Source organism: Adiantum capillus-veneris, chromosome 8, assembly GCF_014529385.1.
Source record: "Adiantum capillus-veneris isolate H3 chromosome 8, ASM1452938v2, whole genome shotgun sequence".
Taxonomy (NCBI): Eukaryota; Viridiplantae; Streptophyta; class Polypodiopsida; order Polypodiales; family Pteridaceae; genus Adiantum; species Adiantum capillus-veneris.
In genome coordinates this window covers 109,414,316-109,431,661 of record NC_140938.1, presented here as the reverse complement: position 1 = coordinate 109,431,661, position 17,346 = coordinate 109,414,316, and the positions used below count along the sequence as shown (strand labels likewise).

At 40.8% G+C, this 17,346-nt stretch overlaps 1 protein-coding gene across 2 annotated transcripts; it reads left to right on the top strand.

The window, feature by feature from the left end:
- Nucleotides 1-373: 373 nt before the first annotated feature.
- On the top strand, nt 374-14,240 carry LOC147452753 (uncharacterized). Of its 2 annotated transcripts, none has more exons than XM_086518350.1 (2): nt 374-3,090; nt 13,980-14,240. In XM_086518350.1, the coding sequence occupies exons 1-2, from the start codon at nt 393-395 to the stop codon at nt 14,048-14,050; spliced, it is 2,769 nt and encodes a 922-aa protein (XP_086374476.1). In that variant the 5' UTR covers nt 374-392; the 3' UTR covers nt 14,051-14,240. The 2 variants fall into 2 exon arrangements, with proteins under 2 accessions (XP_086374476.1, XP_086374475.1); XM_086518349.1 differs by lacking the exon at nt 13,980-14,240 and adding an exon at nt 3,845-4,370 and having other exon boundaries at nt 375-3,090.
- Nucleotides 14,241-17,346: the final 3,106 nt, after the last annotated feature.

The following is a 17,346-nucleotide window of genomic DNA, read 5'->3' as shown; positions in this document are numbered from 1 at the left end:
GAGGTTGGTCGAGCTCACACCCGAGAGGGAGGGGGGGGGGGATCCGTCTCCCGTTTTAAATAGCAGGCTATAGATTGGAGAGGTGGCTCCTTTCAATACCAAAGGATAAAGGAGAGAGTACCTACAGGTATAAACTTTAAACCGTAGTTGCTAGGCTCTAGCATCTCGCCAACATTTTGAAAATCAAACCCTCATGTGAACTGGCTCTCAGACAGCTGAAGGAACTCACTGGTGGTCTAGAACAGACTCTAGAAGATTAGAAGCCAATTCATAAACGTGCTTGTTTGATCGCGACCCTTTTGACTTTCAAGGAAAGGTGCAAGGCTTTGAAATCAGAGGCAAATAAAAACACGAGAGTTCGAGATGAGCCTGCAAATTGTGATAAGGGCAAAATGGCAGGGCTAGCTGCTCTCTTCCTGTTGGCCGCCATATTTAGCGGCGCTGCCGAATGTAGCAGCGCCGCTACGCCCAACATCACTTGGGAGGCTGAGCGGCTGCTGGCGTTCAAGAGTTCACTCACGCAGACGGAGCGGCTGAGCGGGTGGAGCGCCTCCAATTTGGCGGGAGTGTGCAGCACGTGGGATGGTGTGATTTGCTCGGACGCGAGTGCAGCCACTGTGACTGGCCTCAATTTCACTGACTTCAACGTCAGCGGCCAGCTCACCAGCCCACTCTGCGATCTACCAAATTTAGCGGAGCTCCGACTACGCAGCAACACGTTCATTCAGAGCTTTCCCGGTTTCCTCCTCCAGTCCTGCACACAGATAACCGTCCTCGACTTCAGCATGAACGGGTTTTACGGCCAGCTTCCGGGCACCATCTCCACCTCCTCCCTCAGTCAGCTACAGGATTTCAACATGGAGGGCAACAACTTCAATGGCAAAATCCCCGCCGACCTCGGCAACCTCTCGCAGCTCCGCTTGCTTCGACTGCGTGGCAATTTGCTCTCCGGCCGCATTCCGCAGTCGCTCGGCCGCCTCTCCATGCTAGAAATCCTGGATCTGTCATACAATCCCTACATCCCTCAAGAAATCCCCCAAGAATTTGTCAATCTGTCTAGTTTGCAAGAGTGGGACATGCCCGGGTGCAGCCTCGTCGGCGAAATCCCGGCCTGGTTCGGGAACTTGTCGCATTTGTGGTTCATTAACCTCGCCTTCAACGATCTCTCTGGCATCATCCCTCCATCTCTGGCTAACCTCCCCAAGCTCAGAGAAATATATCTCATTGAAAACCACCTCACTGGCCAACTCCCCCCCTTCAACACCTCTTCTCTCCAAAACCTCCAATTCCACAACAATTCTCTCTCAGGTACAATCCCCTCCACCTTTGCTTCTCTTTCCTCTCTGCAAACACTCCTCCTTGATTTTAACAACCTCACTGGCCCCTTGCCGGATGGCCTCGCCTCCCTCCCCGCAATCTCCACCTTCGCCGTCTCCGATAACCACCTTTCTGGCTCCCTCTCCTCTGAATGGGGTCTCCACTCTAATCTTTTCCAATTTGATGTCACCAACAACAATTTCACAGGCACCTTCCCGCCGCATCTTTGCAACGGAAACAGTCTGAAATACCTCTCTCTCAAAGGAAACCGCATCAAAGACTCAATCCCTGAAGAATATAGCAAGTGCAAGAGCGTTTTACGCTTCATCGTCGCTGGCAATGAGCTCTTTGGCAGTGTTCCGAGTGGGCTTTGGATGCTACCGAGCGTGCAGATAATTGATCTCCAAAACAACCACCTCTCTGGCAAGATTAGTCTCAGCGATAGCAGCGGCGGTGATGGGAATGGCAACTTGCAGACAATTTTCCTTGATTCAAATCTAATTGAGGGCTCGATTCCGAGTGAAATAAGAAAATTCTGGTTCAATCTGTCCAAGCTGACTGCAGCTCAGAACAAGCTCTCCGGGCCGTTACCTCCGGAAATTCGCAGTCTGTCGCGTCTGGGGGTGTTAAACCTTTCAGTCAATGCAATCTCTGGTGAGATACCATCATCAATTGCAGGTTGTCGTGCCCTTACATCGCTTGAATTATCTCAAAACCAGCTCTCTGGTGAAATACCGGCAGAGCTAAGCCTCATACCAGATCTGAACTACATAGATCTCTCCAAGAATCACCTAAATGGGAGCATACCCACTATCTTAGCAAGGTCTACCTATGTGTTTTTTGATGTCTCATACAACGATTTATCCGGGACGGTGCCGGAGCCGCTTGCAAGTGACTTCAGTGCAAGGAGTTTTGAGGGCAATTCAAAGCTTTGTATCTCAGCAGAGTCATGCTCCCTGGCAAGTGCAAAAGATTCAGAAGATGGGAACTTAAACATAAATCTGGTGGTGCCGATTGTGGTGCTCACGGTATGCGCGACCGTGCTATGTGTAGCGCTAATGGTGAAGGTGTACAGAAAGAAAAAGGGGGTGGCAAAGATAGAGCAGGCGTCAAGCGCCGAGTGGGTGGTTGTGCCATTCCAAAGGCTAGGGTTTGATGAAGCCGAGATATATGAGAAGCTAGAGAAGAGTGATGTGATAGGGTCAGGGGGGAGTGGGAGGGTGTATAAGGTGAGCTTGAAGGGAGGGAGGCAGGTTGTGGCAGTGAAGAAGCTGATGATGCCATTAAAGCTGAGCGGAAATACGGGTGCGGTTGTAGTAGCGGGTGCGAATGGGTTGAATGGAGGAGTGGGTGCAGAGAAGAGAGTTAGGGATCATGAGAGCTTTTGTTTCAAGGCAGAGATGGAGACAATGGGCAAGATTCAGCACAAAAACATAGTGAAGCTGATGTGTGCATGTGAGTGCAAGGAGGCAAAGCTGCTAGTGTATGAGTATATGTGCAATGGGAGCTTGGGGGATGTGTTACACAAGTCTTTTAGGAGTGAGTTGTGCTCTTGGGCTACCCGCTTCAAGATAGCTTTGGGGGCTGCAGAGGGGCTTGCTTATTTGCATCAAGATTGTGTTCCCCCCATCTTGCACAGGGACATCAAGGCGAACAACATTCTCTTGGATACTTCCTTTGAAGCTAGGCTTGCAGATTTTGGGGTGGCTAAATCTCTGCTTGCTAAAGGAGCCATGACTGGTGTTGTTGGGTCTTTTGGATACATTGCCCCAGGTTCTCTCTCTCTCCCTCTCTCTCTCTCTCAATTGAAGGTCATTGAAACGCAAGAGGGGATCAAGGTGAATCGAGCTGCCCTTAGAGGGCCCGTGCACATAACAAGATTTAGAATTTTCTCACATATGAAAACAAGAAGCTATTTTTTATACAATGCATAACATCATGAGCTTCTGCTCGAGAGGCACTGCATACCTAGCTAGGTACGATTGGGGTTTGGGGACAGGGGACCCCCGGCCCCCCACCGGGCTGGCGGTCCCCTGTCCCCCAATCGTACCTAGCTAGGTATGCAGTGCCTCCCTCACAGAAGCTCATGATGTTGAGGTAAGTCACAATGTGTGAGCTGTTGTGAGAATTTGTCCAAAACTTGTTGTGATGGGGGAGCCTCTTAGGCACTAGAGCATTGGCCTCTCAAAGCAGGGGCGGTAGATTAAAGCATATGAAGGTATGGAGGCGAAGGGCAAAGCCAAGCCTTTCAGACCACTAACCTCACTAGCCTCTTTTGTTTGGTCAAATTTAAATTTTTGAAGCAAAAAATTTGATTTGTAAATGGGAAAGGATAGTGTGTAAAAGTATTGATTTGAATTTCATTTAGTTAAGCTCTAAAAACCTAATTCATCTAACATGAGACTAGAAAAATGGAGCAAGTGCACTTGCAATGATAGTTTGCAAAAAGGATAGTGTATATGGAAGTCAAATTACTGACATTTTGATAGAGGTTACTGCTATTAAACATGTTTACTTGGTTGTGCAGAGTATGCTTATACATTGCAAGTGGATGAAAAAAGTGACGTGTATAGCTATGGCGTGGTGCTATTAGAGCTATTGACAGGAAGAAGCCCTAGATGTAAGGAATTAGAGTGTGATAGTATAGAGCTTGTGAAATGGGTAGCACAAGTGTTGGCTCAATCCAAAGAGGATTTTTGGAAAGTGTTGGATTGTCGCCTAGAGGTGACCGACATTGACAAAGAGAGCATGGCCAATGTCCTAAAACTTGCCCTCCTCTGTACTTGTGGATTCCCACGACAACGTCCATCCATGCGAGAGGTGGTGGAGTTTCTTCACCGAGCCATGCCAATGACCATTCTTCTTTCTCAACAACACCATATGGATCTTTCAAACAAAGAAAAACACATCACTATCTCTATGGTTACATGACCTTTAGGATATACAAGCTTATCCCAAAGTGTCTTGAGATGTACAGTACTAGTTCTACATGGAGAATGTACACAATCTAACTTGTATCACTTTATTAGTGGAACATTCTCGATTTCATAGGATTTATATATTGTTTACCATTGTCTAAAGGTGAGGACTAGTCCCCCCTTTTGAGGATTGCAAAGCCCTTTCATGGACCATTTTGACCTATAGGGTCCGAAGTGGCAAAATTTTATCAAGGATGTGAAAGGGGAGGAAATAGAGCTGACTAATATTATACATGAAGCGAGATGAAGCAAGATACTTGCTGATATGAATGGCAAGCTTGGTTTACTCTCGGCTCAAGAATATATACCCTCATATTAGAATAAAATCCCCAACAATGCATATTCATATCTGTACCTGCTTTCATATCTCATTAGATAGTGAATGGGGTATATAAGGGCCTCTTTATTTGGCAATACTTATGCTTTAAGTTAGCTTTGACTACCTAGAGTAGTGGGGAACAAGGTCTAGGTTCGGCCTATATAAGGCTGGGTTCATACGAGGCGGCAGTAGAGTGAGGGACAGAGGCGTGTTGTCCTCTCTGGCAGACGTCCATTGGGCAAAAGAGAAGAAGAGCTTCTCCGGACCCACCACTCTTTGAGTGAGCCCCCCATCCTCGAAAGAAGCTTGCTGTCGGGTTCCTTTTCAGCAAAGAAGCCGGAGAGCGAGGGTTGAACTCTGCGCAACACTTTAACAGCCTCATGATCAACCGCTCAGCTATCTACCATGCTTTGTCTTCTATTCGTGCCATTGCTTTATTGTTGTATGCTATCGTCCCATGTGAGAGCAGAGGCAAAGAGAAATATTACAGTGTGTCGGTCGGCTCGTGTGAACCTAGCCTCAAAAATCTTTTTTGATATCTTGGCTTTTAAAATAGGTATTTTCTACCAAAAAGAGAGGTGGATAACTTATTTTTTAAATATATGTAGATTGTCATTTTTCCACCCCTCTCCTCTCTCTCTCTCACATTGAAGCCACTCTCTCTCACACACACTTGCTAGGTTATTAAGGAAGGCACTATTTGCCCCTCTACCTACCACAAAAGCAAACTTCTAACATTCTCTCTATACTCTTTTTCTAAAATGTGTGTTGGCTCTCTCTCTCTCTCTCTCTCTCTCTCTCTCCACAATATCATTCAAATCTATGATCTCTCAGTTTTCTCTGGTTCTTCCCTCCATATCCAACATCATGTGCTTGTAGTTGCTGAATAGTGAACCACCATTACACCTTGTCTTTCTATATCTAATTAGTTTGAAAGATCCTTTTGTGTGCTCAAGCTCACTCTAAATGTCATCCAATCTGCTTCCATTTCAAGACCCATCATTACAACTTTAAGGCCGTTAAGATTATTAAGGGAAGCATTATTTCAAGATCTTTTTGCATGCAAAGATCATCATTGCGGCTTTAAGGTCAACTTTAATGTAATTTCTTGTTAATTAATGCAATAATTAAAAAAAGTATAAAAACTAATACAATAATTACCAAAAAAATTGCATCATTCCAACTAATTTGCAAGCATCAAAACTTTAAAATTTGCACAACATAATATGAATTATCCAAAAATCATCTCCCAAATAGTGAATTTTCTATCTGATTTTGGTCTCAAAAAACCCATTTTTGCACTTTACTTTGTGTGTAATTAACCCAAAATTGATCAAATTTCGGCAATTTGTACATAGGATATGTGAAAATATGCTCATGGGGAAGATACAATGGCTACTAGTGTTCAATGCCTCCAACATCCCCCCCTTCCCAAGCTTTGTCGTCCTTGACAAAGCTATGTCATGATGTAAAGATTTAGCATTGAACAATGTGATTGCAAAAAGAAATGAATCAAGATAAAAGCATGTGGGTCCAACAAATAGAAGCAGAAAATAATATTATCAAGTACATAAATAGGTAGTACCAAATTGACTTGCCAAAGGAAAATGCATGTATGTGCATTGATTAACTAATCCAAATGTCTACCTATTAAATACATTAAGTCAAATGTTTAGAATTAAGCATAAATGGAGCACTTAATTCATAGCAAAGTCAAAGGATTATAACATAATTATGGGATTCATTAGCTCAATGGTCAGCTTTTCACAACTCGCTCAACTAATAATTCCATACCCGAAGCTCATGAAAGTATCCTTTTGTTTTTTTGCTTTTGGATTTTGTAGAGTACTCTTGTGGTAGTCTCTTGTGCATGAAGCAAACTCCGACTGGCCGTATATTTATTGTTTTTCTTAAATTTATTTGAGTGACCCCTTTTCGTGGGTACTAATAATAAACAACAAATAAGCATTTTTTAACTTTCAATTCTTTGATTAAGTCATTATTAACTAAGAGTGCTACTTAGTTTAACCCTTAATAGGCCTAAGACATAGTCAAAGTCTCCATCGTTACAAAATATTTTAAAAATACTCTATGAAGAGAAGTACCATGCATTCAAGAAAAATCCAAGCACTTAATGTAAATTCAATTTAATAAGCAAACAAGTGAATTAATTAACCTACACATGTGCAAAACATACAAGCATCTATCCAGCAAGTACAATACACATATGTCAATATCAACAATGTAAAACCATGAAGTCAAATACAAAATGCCAAAACCATAAGAGAAATAATAGGAAGTAGTACACATGTAATCATGGGATACATCTCCTCCAGTAGATATAGTTGAAGAAGTGTGAAGTGGCAATGTCATCCCTTTGTATTCATCAAATATTCTACTGAATAATGAAAAACAAGGAGCACTACACCTCAACGGGCATGCCAGTAATAGCCATGGAATTATTGTGAAAAAAATTAAATAAAAATTATAGTTTAAGGTCTCTGTACTTGGATATCCACAAGGAAAAAACCCATAGGAAAAAAGTGCATGTGGTGTGGTCAATATACTCAACTCAAAGGTCTAGTGCAACTAGGAGGGATATTAGAACTCTCTCCAAGCAATAAAAATTGCAATCTCCTAGATCTCTCTCTAATGGTCATAGGTGGCTAGCACTACAGATGGGGAATCTAATGCACAACTAATGGGGGGCAGCTAGCTCCATATGGATGGTATAATCTAATGCACAAATAATGGGTCTAGGATGGACATGAGCTTGTGATTGTGTAGTCAATGAACTCTGTGACTCAGGATCCTTTAATGGATAACTTCTAGCTTTTGGAATTAGGGTTGTAGGGATACACATACATCTTGGAGAGGATTAAGAAGCTCAAGGCACACTACAGAGAGTGTAGTGCTTAGTGCACAATGGAAATATAAGTTAGCCCTAGAATGATGGGCGTATGTACAATGCACTACGAGAAATACCTCCTACTGAGGGAAAAAATGCCCCGATGATCCCAAGTGTGCTCACACACATCACTATCTCATAAATGACAGCAAATCCCCCCTCTAGCAGTGATGCGATGAACGCAAGTTGGCACATAGTGTATTGAGAAGTGCCATTCCCTAAGGACATGATCAATCCACAAAGGGGAGAAAACCCAAAGCTTTGTAGAAATCTTTGAACTTCTCCACGAGGAAATGCCTTTGTGAAAAGATCTACAAGGCTGTCATGTGTTGGCACATAAGCCAAGCTAATCTCTTTTGTTGAGTGTGTCTCTCTGACATAGTGATCATGCACCTCAATGTGCTTTGTGCGAGCATGGAAAACCGGGCTCCTTGCAATTGCCAATGCGCTTTGATTATCAATGTCGATGATATTTGCAGTGTCTTATCCAACACCTGTACTCAATTTCACAACCGGAAGTGGCCATAGTAGGTTGCTTCTTACTCAACCATGATATGCATGAACTACCAAGCATGAAACAAAAACCACGTGGACACTCATGTGTCATAATAACTAGCCCAATCTGAGTCCAAAAAAGCAGCAAATTGAATATTTGGCCTTGTATTGAATACATAAACAAGTCATCCAACAATAGTTTTATAAAGAGTGACATCGACAGGATCACCAACATCATGAAGACTCAATTGCAAACATGTTTCCATTGGAGTAGCCATAGGTTTGTAGCCCTCAAGTCCAAAATTACATAGTAATGTCTCTATATAGCTTGTTTGACACAAGGCAATACCACCATCACACTGCTTAAAATGTATGCTTATATTTGGCCTTGTATTGAATACATAAACAAGTCATCCAACAATAGTTTTATAAAGAGTGACATCGACAGGATCACCAACATCATGAAGACTCAATTGCAAACATGTTTCCATTGGAGTAGCAATAGGTTTGTAGCCCTCAAGTCCAAAATTACATAGTAATGTCTCTATAGCTTGTTTGACACAAGGCAATACCACCATCACACTGCTTAAAATGTATGCTTACATAATGATGCAAAGCCCAAGTCTTTCATCTTGAAGATAGTATTCAAATCAGCCTTGAATTCAACAATGTGTGTCTCATTTGGACCTGTAATCAACCAATCATCTACGTAAAGACCAATGATGAGAAATACATCACCCTCACACTTTATATACAAAGCCTCCTTTCTATTGGACTGTTACAAAAGCCTCGTTTAACCAAATGAGTGTCAGATTTCTCATACCAAGCATGAGGAGACTGCTTCAACCCATACGAAGCTTTCTTACACTTGCACACTTTATCTTCTTGTCCTTTCTTGACAAAACCGTGAGGCTACATTACATAAACTTCCTCAAATATATCACCGTTCAAGAAATTCGTAACAATGTATGATTGATGTACATCCCATCCAAAATGAGATGCCAATGCACACAAAAGACGAACAATAGTTATACGACAAGTGGGAGCAACTTGTCGTATGTGACAGCAGTTATCTCACCATGCAGCTTCCGTTTCAACTTGTAAATCCACTTCGATCCGATGCCCTTTCTGGTGAGAGACAAATCACATAAAGTCCATGTGTCATTTTCTATAAGTGCATCATATTCTAATTGCATGGCAGCCACCAATTTTTCAAAATTCGGTGCTTCATCAAAAGAAAGAGGTTCCTCCATATCAGATAAACTAGAAATAGCCAAAGCATAACAATTTGATGCATAAGATGCATGGAAAGAACCTGAACGAGGACGACTAGATATAGATGCATCCAATTCACTATCACACTGTAATGTAAACATTTATCCATATAAGTCATTTCAGTTATTTTGCAAAGTAATTGAGATTCTCAATTTGGTGAGTCATCATGAGTTTATCAGAGAAATCGGATTGAAAATCGAGTTCAAAATCTATTTATTTATGATCTTTCTTTATGTGGAACAACAGGTTTATGTGGGAACCTAATCTATGTGTGAAGAAAAAGCTTAGAGATAGTATTTTTAAAAAAGAAAGAGAGGTGAGTCAAAATTAGGATACTTATTTCTTTCTCTCTCTCAAGATAGAATGGAAACTTGTAAGTATAGAGCTTTTTAAAAATCGCGCATAAGATTCGCGAACGTCCAAAAAAAAAAAAAAGAGCCGCGACGACGCGCGAGCTTTTCCTTCTCCTATTCTTGAAACCCTCTCAGTATTCTTAGCACCCCCCTAGGGTCTATATAAAGGACCCTTCTCCTCTCACTTTGAACACACACATCTATGGAAGCGGAAGCTCTCTTGCAATGACGCGCCGGAGAGAGGCTCTCTCCCTAAACCTCTCACCTTCAAGCCATCTCCATCTCCAATCATCGATGTGCCGTCTCCCGGTTTGTGAACACACACTCTCTCTCTCTCTCTCTCTCTCTCTCTCTCTCTCTCTCCAAAAAAGCGGTTTTCTTTTCTCTATTCCGAAGCTATGGCTCCAAAGCGTGTAACGTGAAGTTCTAAGGACGCCCATGCCGTTGCACCACCAAGGAAGGTGGGAAGAAAGGTGTCTACTCCGAACGTATTCCATGCGGAAGAATCAACCGAAGAAGAAGTCGAAGCCATCCAACCTTCAGCACAGGAGTTAGGTGCACGCGCTCCAAATCCGGTAAGACAAATTTATAATTCTGCATTGCTATTCATATTTGACTTGGGAAGCTAAGCATAGGAAACCCCTTAAACCGTCCAAGAGATGTGATTCTATCACAAGAAATAAGCATATGTCTTCATAGATTAGTAAAAGGACTCTTTGATAAATTGTCACTGTTTGTTGAATTTTTATTGCTTAATAAATTGTTATTGTTTGATAAGTGGATTCTGATTGATATGAATAATTGATTGATTATGTTTGAAGAATCATTTAAAGAGAAGAATTGTTCAAAGAATATTTTTTGTTCCTCGCGAGTAGCGAAATGATCTTGAGATTAGCGGAGATTAAGCTGAGGTTATCGGCTCTCTTTTGTTCCTCGCGGTTAGCGGGATGTCTCGCGGGTAGCAGGATGCCTGACGGTTAGTGAGATGTCTCGTGGTTAGCGAGATGGGAAGGTTGCGTAATTTGCGATTAGCAAATAAATCATTTGCAAAGGCTTTGTTGATTAGACAGAGGAAGTCCGCGGGTAGCGGCAAACTCATGAGAAATTGGAAAAGTTATTTTGTTGAATAATAGTGCTGTCTTCATTAGACCTTGTTTGAATTGTTTTGGTATTGTTTGAAGGGCTATATAAAAGAACCTGTGTTTGGAATTAATTAAGGAACATTGTTTGTATGTGTAAAACAGTGTGGTAAAAAGTGTGAGTGTGGGGTGGAAAGTGGAGGCTGGCTCAGGTTGCCAGTCAAGGATGGGTGGTCTCGATTAGTCGAGAAACACTCCACTCTCTCTTATTAAAAGAAGTGAAAATAGAGACTCATTGTGCCAAGAGTCGAGGTAACCCAAATCTACGTGACACAAGATTACTATTTAGTTTAGACTAAGTCTCATATCATATTTATGGATTATGGATGGCGGCCGTGCCTCTTAAACGTGGGAAAAAAGGCGTTGTAAATGGATTCTAAATATGTCAATGAGATTTCATCTTGATGTTAGAAAAGAGCTTCATTAGAATCCTAGATTTACTTATGGCGTATGACCCTTATAACCACGTCAATGATGGATAGAGGACTTCCTCTCTTATGTTTCTCGTATCTCTACTTTGTGGAAACGGAGTAGAGTGTCGTCAATGGAAAAGGAGAATAAATGAAGGCCATCTATCAAGTCGCCCCAATCTTCTCGGGGTTGGGGACCTCACAATTGGTATCAAAGCTTAGGTTAAAAAGATTTAGTTGGCTACTTCAAGCTTCCTCTTGTGTATGGTTACTATACCCAATATCCGACTCTTAGAGATATTACGCTATGTCGATTGACGTGTACCGTTGGTTATGGTTGAAACCTCTATTATTTTTTCAGTGAGAGATCTTTTGTAGACCCCTATATGACATTTTGATGATTTTATGAATAGAAGATTGAGTTGTTTTTCTACAAAGAAATTGTTTGATTGGTTAAGTCATGAAAGTGAATTTTTTGAAGGATTGAATGAGCCATGACTGGTTAAGTCATGTGACTAAGTTTGATGGATCGGTTAAGTGAAGATTGGTTAGGTCATGTGCTTGAGATAATCATGACTGGTTAAGTCATGTGACTAAGTTTTTATGGACTGGTTAAGTCAAGATTGGTTAGGTCATTTGATTGAGTTTTAATGAATCGGATTAGTAGAAATCGAGTAAGTCATACGATTGAGATTTTAGTGGACTGGATAAGTCTAAGTTTGGAAAGTACCCTATTGATTTGAGTAATTATAAACAGTGATGTACACTCAGGGGAATCCTCAAATCACTTCTACGTTGGAAAACCCTCAGAACAATGCTATCTATACGAAGATTCAGAAAAAGAAGTTATTGTTGAAACAAATGCAACCACCTTCTTTTAAAGGAGAGGGTGATGATATTGAGAAAGATGCAGAAGTATGAATTGAAGCTATGGATGATTACTTCTCTGCTGCAAGGACCACACCTGCAAATCAAGCGATGCTAGGGATGTTTCGCCTCTCTGGTGAAGCAAAATTATGGTGGAAACAACATTGTCGTGACATGGGAGTGTTGGAGAACTCTCAGAGTTGGTGGGAAATCAAACAAGCAATGAAGGAAAGATACTTACCTCCTGCCCATGAAGCGATAAAGATGAATGAGTTCTTTAGCTTGAAACAATACAGTTTATCCTTGGAAGAGTACTACTCAAAGTTTGTAAGAGTAAGACGTTACACACCATCAATGACCATAGAGCAGCAGGTAGCTCACTTTTGCCAAGGCTTAAGAGAACCAATTAGCTCGCGATTGGAAGCCTTGAAGCCTACCACTGTACAAGATGCTATACTATGAGCTAAACCTTTGATGAAGGAACAAGGAATTACAAGAAGAATCGAACAGAATCAAAGATTCAACGATAGACAACCACAAAGGGTTTATGCCGCTACTGCGCAAGATTCCCGACGCTTGAATGTTCGATGCTTTGAATGTGGAGAGTTGGGACATTATCGGAACGCTTGTCAACGACTGACTAATGGAGTAGCAGTAGCAAGTGAAGAAAACTAAAGACATCACCCTTTTTGACATAATGATGATCGCTAGTAATTAGGGTAGGAGTATTCTCACTTTTTCTCGAAATGAGGACATCTCGAATCCCTAAGTGTGGGAGATTGTAATGTACCCAACATTTATCCATATAAGTCATTTCAATTATTTTGCAAAGTGATTGAGATTCTCAATTTTGTGAGTCATCATGAGTTTATTAGAGCAATCAGATTAAAAATCGGGTTCAGAATCTATTTATTTATGATCTTTCTTTATGTGGAACAATAGGTTTATGTGGGAACCTAATCTATGTATGAAGAAAAAACTTAGAGATAATATTTTTTAAAAATAAAGAGAGGTGAGTCAAAATTAGGATACTCCTTTCTTTCTCTCTCTCAAGATAGAATGGGAACTTGTAAATATAGAGCTTTTTAAAAATCGCGCATAAGATTCGCGAACGTCTAAAAAAAAATAAAAAATTGGAAGCACGACGACACGCGAGCTTTTCCTTCTCCTATTCTTGAAACCCTCTCAATATTCTTAGCACCCCCCTAGGGCCTATATAAAGGACCCTTCTCCTCTCACTTTGAACACACATCTATGGAAGCGAAAGCTCTCTTGCAACGACACGCCGGAGGGAGGCTCTCTCTTTAAACCTCTCACCTTCAAGCCATCTCCATCTCCAATCGTCGACGTGCCGTCTCCCAGTTTGTGAACTCTCTCTCTCTCTCTCTCTCTCTCTCTCTCTCTCTCTCTCTCTCTCCAACAACGCGCTTTTCTTTTCTCTATTCTGAAGCTATGGCTCCGAAGCGTGAAGTTCTAAGGACGCCCATGCCATTGCACCACCAAGGAAGGTGGGAAGAAAGGTGTCTACTCTGAACATATCTCATGCAGAAGCATCAACCGAAGAAGAAGTCGAAGCCGTCCAACCTCCAGCACAGGAGTTAGGCGCACACACTCCAAATCCGTTAAGACAAATTTATAATTCTGCATTTCTATTCATGTTTGACTTGGGAAGCTAAGCATAGGGAACCCCTTAAACCGTCCAAAACACGTGATTCTATCACAAGAAACAAGCATATGTTTTTATAGATTAGTAAAAGGACTATTTAATAAATTGTCACTATTTGTTGAATTGTTATTACTTAATAAATTGTTATTGTTTGATAAGTGGATTCTGATTAATATGAAGAATTGATTGATTATGTTTGAAGAATCATTTAAAGAGAAGGATTGTTGAAAGAATATCTTTTGTTCCTCGCAGGTAGCGAGATGATCCCGCGATTAGCGGAGATTAAGCTGAGGTTATCGGCTCTCTTTTGTTCTCGCGGTTAGCGGGATGCCTGACGGTTAGCAAGATGCCTCGCGGTTAGCGAGATGGGAAGGTTGCACAATTCATGATTATCAAATAAATCCTTTGCAAAGGCTCTATTGGTTAGACAGAGGAAGTCCGCGGGTAGTGGCAAACTCATGAGAAATAGGGTTGTCTTCATTAGGCCTTGTTTGAATTGTTTTGGTATTGTTTGAAGGGATGTATAAAAGAACCTGTGTTTGGAATTAATTAAGAAACATTGTTTGTATATATAAAACAGTGTGGTAAAAAGTGTGAGTGTGGGGTGGAAAGTGGGGACTGGCTTGCCAGTCAAGGATGGGTGGTCTCGATTAGTTGAGAAACTCTCTACTCCCTCTTATTAAGATAAGTGAAAATAGAGACTCATTGTGCCAAGAGTCGAGGTGACCCAAATCTACGTGACACAAGATGACTATTTAGTTTAGACTAAGTCTCATATCATATTTGTGGTTTATGGATGGCGGCCTTGCCTCTTAAACGTGGGAAACAAGGCATTGTTTATGAATTCTAAATATGTCAATGAGATTTAATCTTTATGTTAGGAAATAGCTTCATTAGAATCCTAGATTTATCGACCTGGCTTGTGGCGTATGACCCTTATAACCACGTAAATGATGGATAGAGGACTTCCTCTCTTCTGTTGCTCGTATCTCTACTTTGTGGAAACGGAGTAGGGTGTTGTCAATGGAAAAGGAGAATAAAGGAGGGCCATCTATCAAGTTGCCCAAATCTTCTCGGGGTTGGGGACCTCACACACACAAAGTATGCACCAACCATTTTGGTATACCTCTAGCCTGCTCATTTCCAATCCTTTCCACATCAAGTACATCATGTATATTTGCATCAATAATAAGCTGATCTATATCATGTTTTGAAACCTCCATAGGCTATACATTTGCTTTGGGGGGGAGGGGGGGTCACTTAAAAATTATGTGACTATCACGTGAGTGTAGCTGAAGGGATTATTAAATTTCATTTTCTCTCACATTTTCACATACAAAGGGTATAGTAAAATGGGATTGGGAAAAAAAATAGATTTAATATAAAAGGGGTGTTTTTTATTTGTCAAAAATTCAAGATAAGGAGTTTTAAAAATAGTCCACGAATGCACATGATACACAAAATCTATATATAGTGACACACCCCCCCCCCCCCCCCCCCCCCCCCCCCGCGAGTACATTTGCCTCATTGGAATTCACATTCAAGTTTCCACCATAAAAAAAAGGCAACAAACTTTCATAAATGTCTACATTATTGTCTCTGGTACATGATAACAAAGGCTAAACAAAAACCCCCACAAACACAACATCTCGTGAAACTAAGATACATTTAGTTTGTGAATAATATATTCTATAACCTTTGATTTCAGTACTATAAAAAAAAAAGCATCTAACTACTTTATCATCCAATTTCCTGCATTGCGCGTTTGTGGCACCAAAGCATAACTTAAACAAAAATGTGCATGTGATCAATAAATGGGTTCTTTTCATGTCATGCTTCATGAGGAGTCATAGATTGCAAAGCTTTTTTAGGACACCTGTTAAGTACATAAGTAGCACACATGATAGCCTCGAGTCAAAACGAATATGGAAAAGCTTGACTCTACTATACATCCTACCATCTCCATAAGCAACCTATTTTTTTCCAGTAGTAACACCATTTTTTTGAGGTGTATATGGCATTGTACATTGGTGTTTTATCCCACAATTAGCCAGAAATGCATTAAACTCATGAGACATATACTCCCCCCCTCGATCAGAGCGGAGGGTGCCCATAGTACATTTAGAGACATTTCCATCCATAGAAAAAAATTGCTTGTCAATGAAGCACATGAACACTTCGGACTTATCTTTAAGCGGATATACACATGTATGCCTGGAGTAATCATCAATGAAAGTCATGAAGTATAGGTAATTGCCTAAGGATGGAGTTTGCATAGGCCCACAAACATCACTATGTACAAGTTGCAATCTGCATGTTGCCCTTACTGAACTATCCTTTGGAAACCTTGAACGATGCATCTTACCCAAAATAGAGCCTTCGCAAACATGCTTAGAAGGTGCTTCAAGAGGTGGCAAAGAAACCATTAGGGGAAGTTTAAGGTCAATTTTGTGCCTTGTAGCATCTAGAGAGAGAGTGCTCTCAACCAATGGGAAGAAATCTTCCGTTATGGAATATTTAGCATTATTGCATTTGAAAAATAGTTTTTTATTCAGAAAATTGAAAAAAACTTTGAGTAAATATCACGTTCCATTCGTGGAAGTGCTATTTGTACAAGAAATCCATCTTTTTTACCTTTTCTTTTATCTTTTTTTGACCTTTCTAGTTACCTCTTATTTCTCCATCATAGAATGTCCTTTTTTTAAAAACAACACATGGAACTAACATTCAAAACTTAGGTTTTCCTTCCGGACTCTAGACCTCCCTTTGCACCTGCTTTTGCACATCCTATGGCTTCCCGATCCAAAATACCAAGCAACTCCATTGATTCAATAATCACATGCAATATCTTTGATAAAGGAAATCAATGGATTCCAGTCACTATAACCAAAGGTAGCTAGATTCTTATGCAATAGAGTAGAAGGAAGAAACCATCCTCCAAGAATCTGTTCTTGTCTTGCTGGAAGGGAAGAGTGAAAGATTTTAGACAAGGGACAAGCAAAAAGAGCATTAAGGAAAGTCTGGTGCAGCATGTGTACATGCACAAAGATGTGTGTGGATCCAAAGAACTGCAATCTTCCTATGCATAGACCAAACTTCCAATGCAAAGAATGATATTGAAATTCTAGCACAGACAATTGTTAATTGTTATTGAGTATGACTATTGCTTGCACAGACTTATAATAGAGGAGTGGAAACATGTGGAGTGTGTCATTGATATCTTAGATGTCTTTCATGGGTCTATTGGTGAAGAGATTTACAAAGGAAGAACCAAGGGATCTCTTGCTGAAAATGGTGTTTTTTATGATCATTCTTATTCTCCTCCAAAAGATAATGGGGAATGGGGTTTTCTATCAAAAATAGATAATCTTGGTTTCAAAAGTGGAGATTGGCCTTTTCCAAGCTCCATGACAAGTGAGAGCTATAGGTGTGAACTCTTCAATGCTATGAATAACTCAACCCAATTTTCACCCTTACAATGAGATATGGGTAAAGATTTAGGATCCTCTTCCTCACTTCTTGTGAGCAAGAAAGAGAATAAAAAAGATAGAAAAGACCATGAATAGGAGAAGGTAAAAGAGGAAATAGAAAAGAAAAAAGAGGCATACTCTGAGCCTGA

Coding starts and splice junctions, on each gene's coding strand:
- LOC147452753 (XM_086518349.1), top strand. CDS start 393: ATGGCAGGGCTAGCTGCTCTCTTCCTGTTGGCCGCCATATTTAGCGGC. Junction 3,091..3,844: donor TTTTGGATACATTGCCCCAG/GTTCTCTCTCTC, acceptor TTGGTTGTGCAG/AGTATGCTTATACATTGCAA.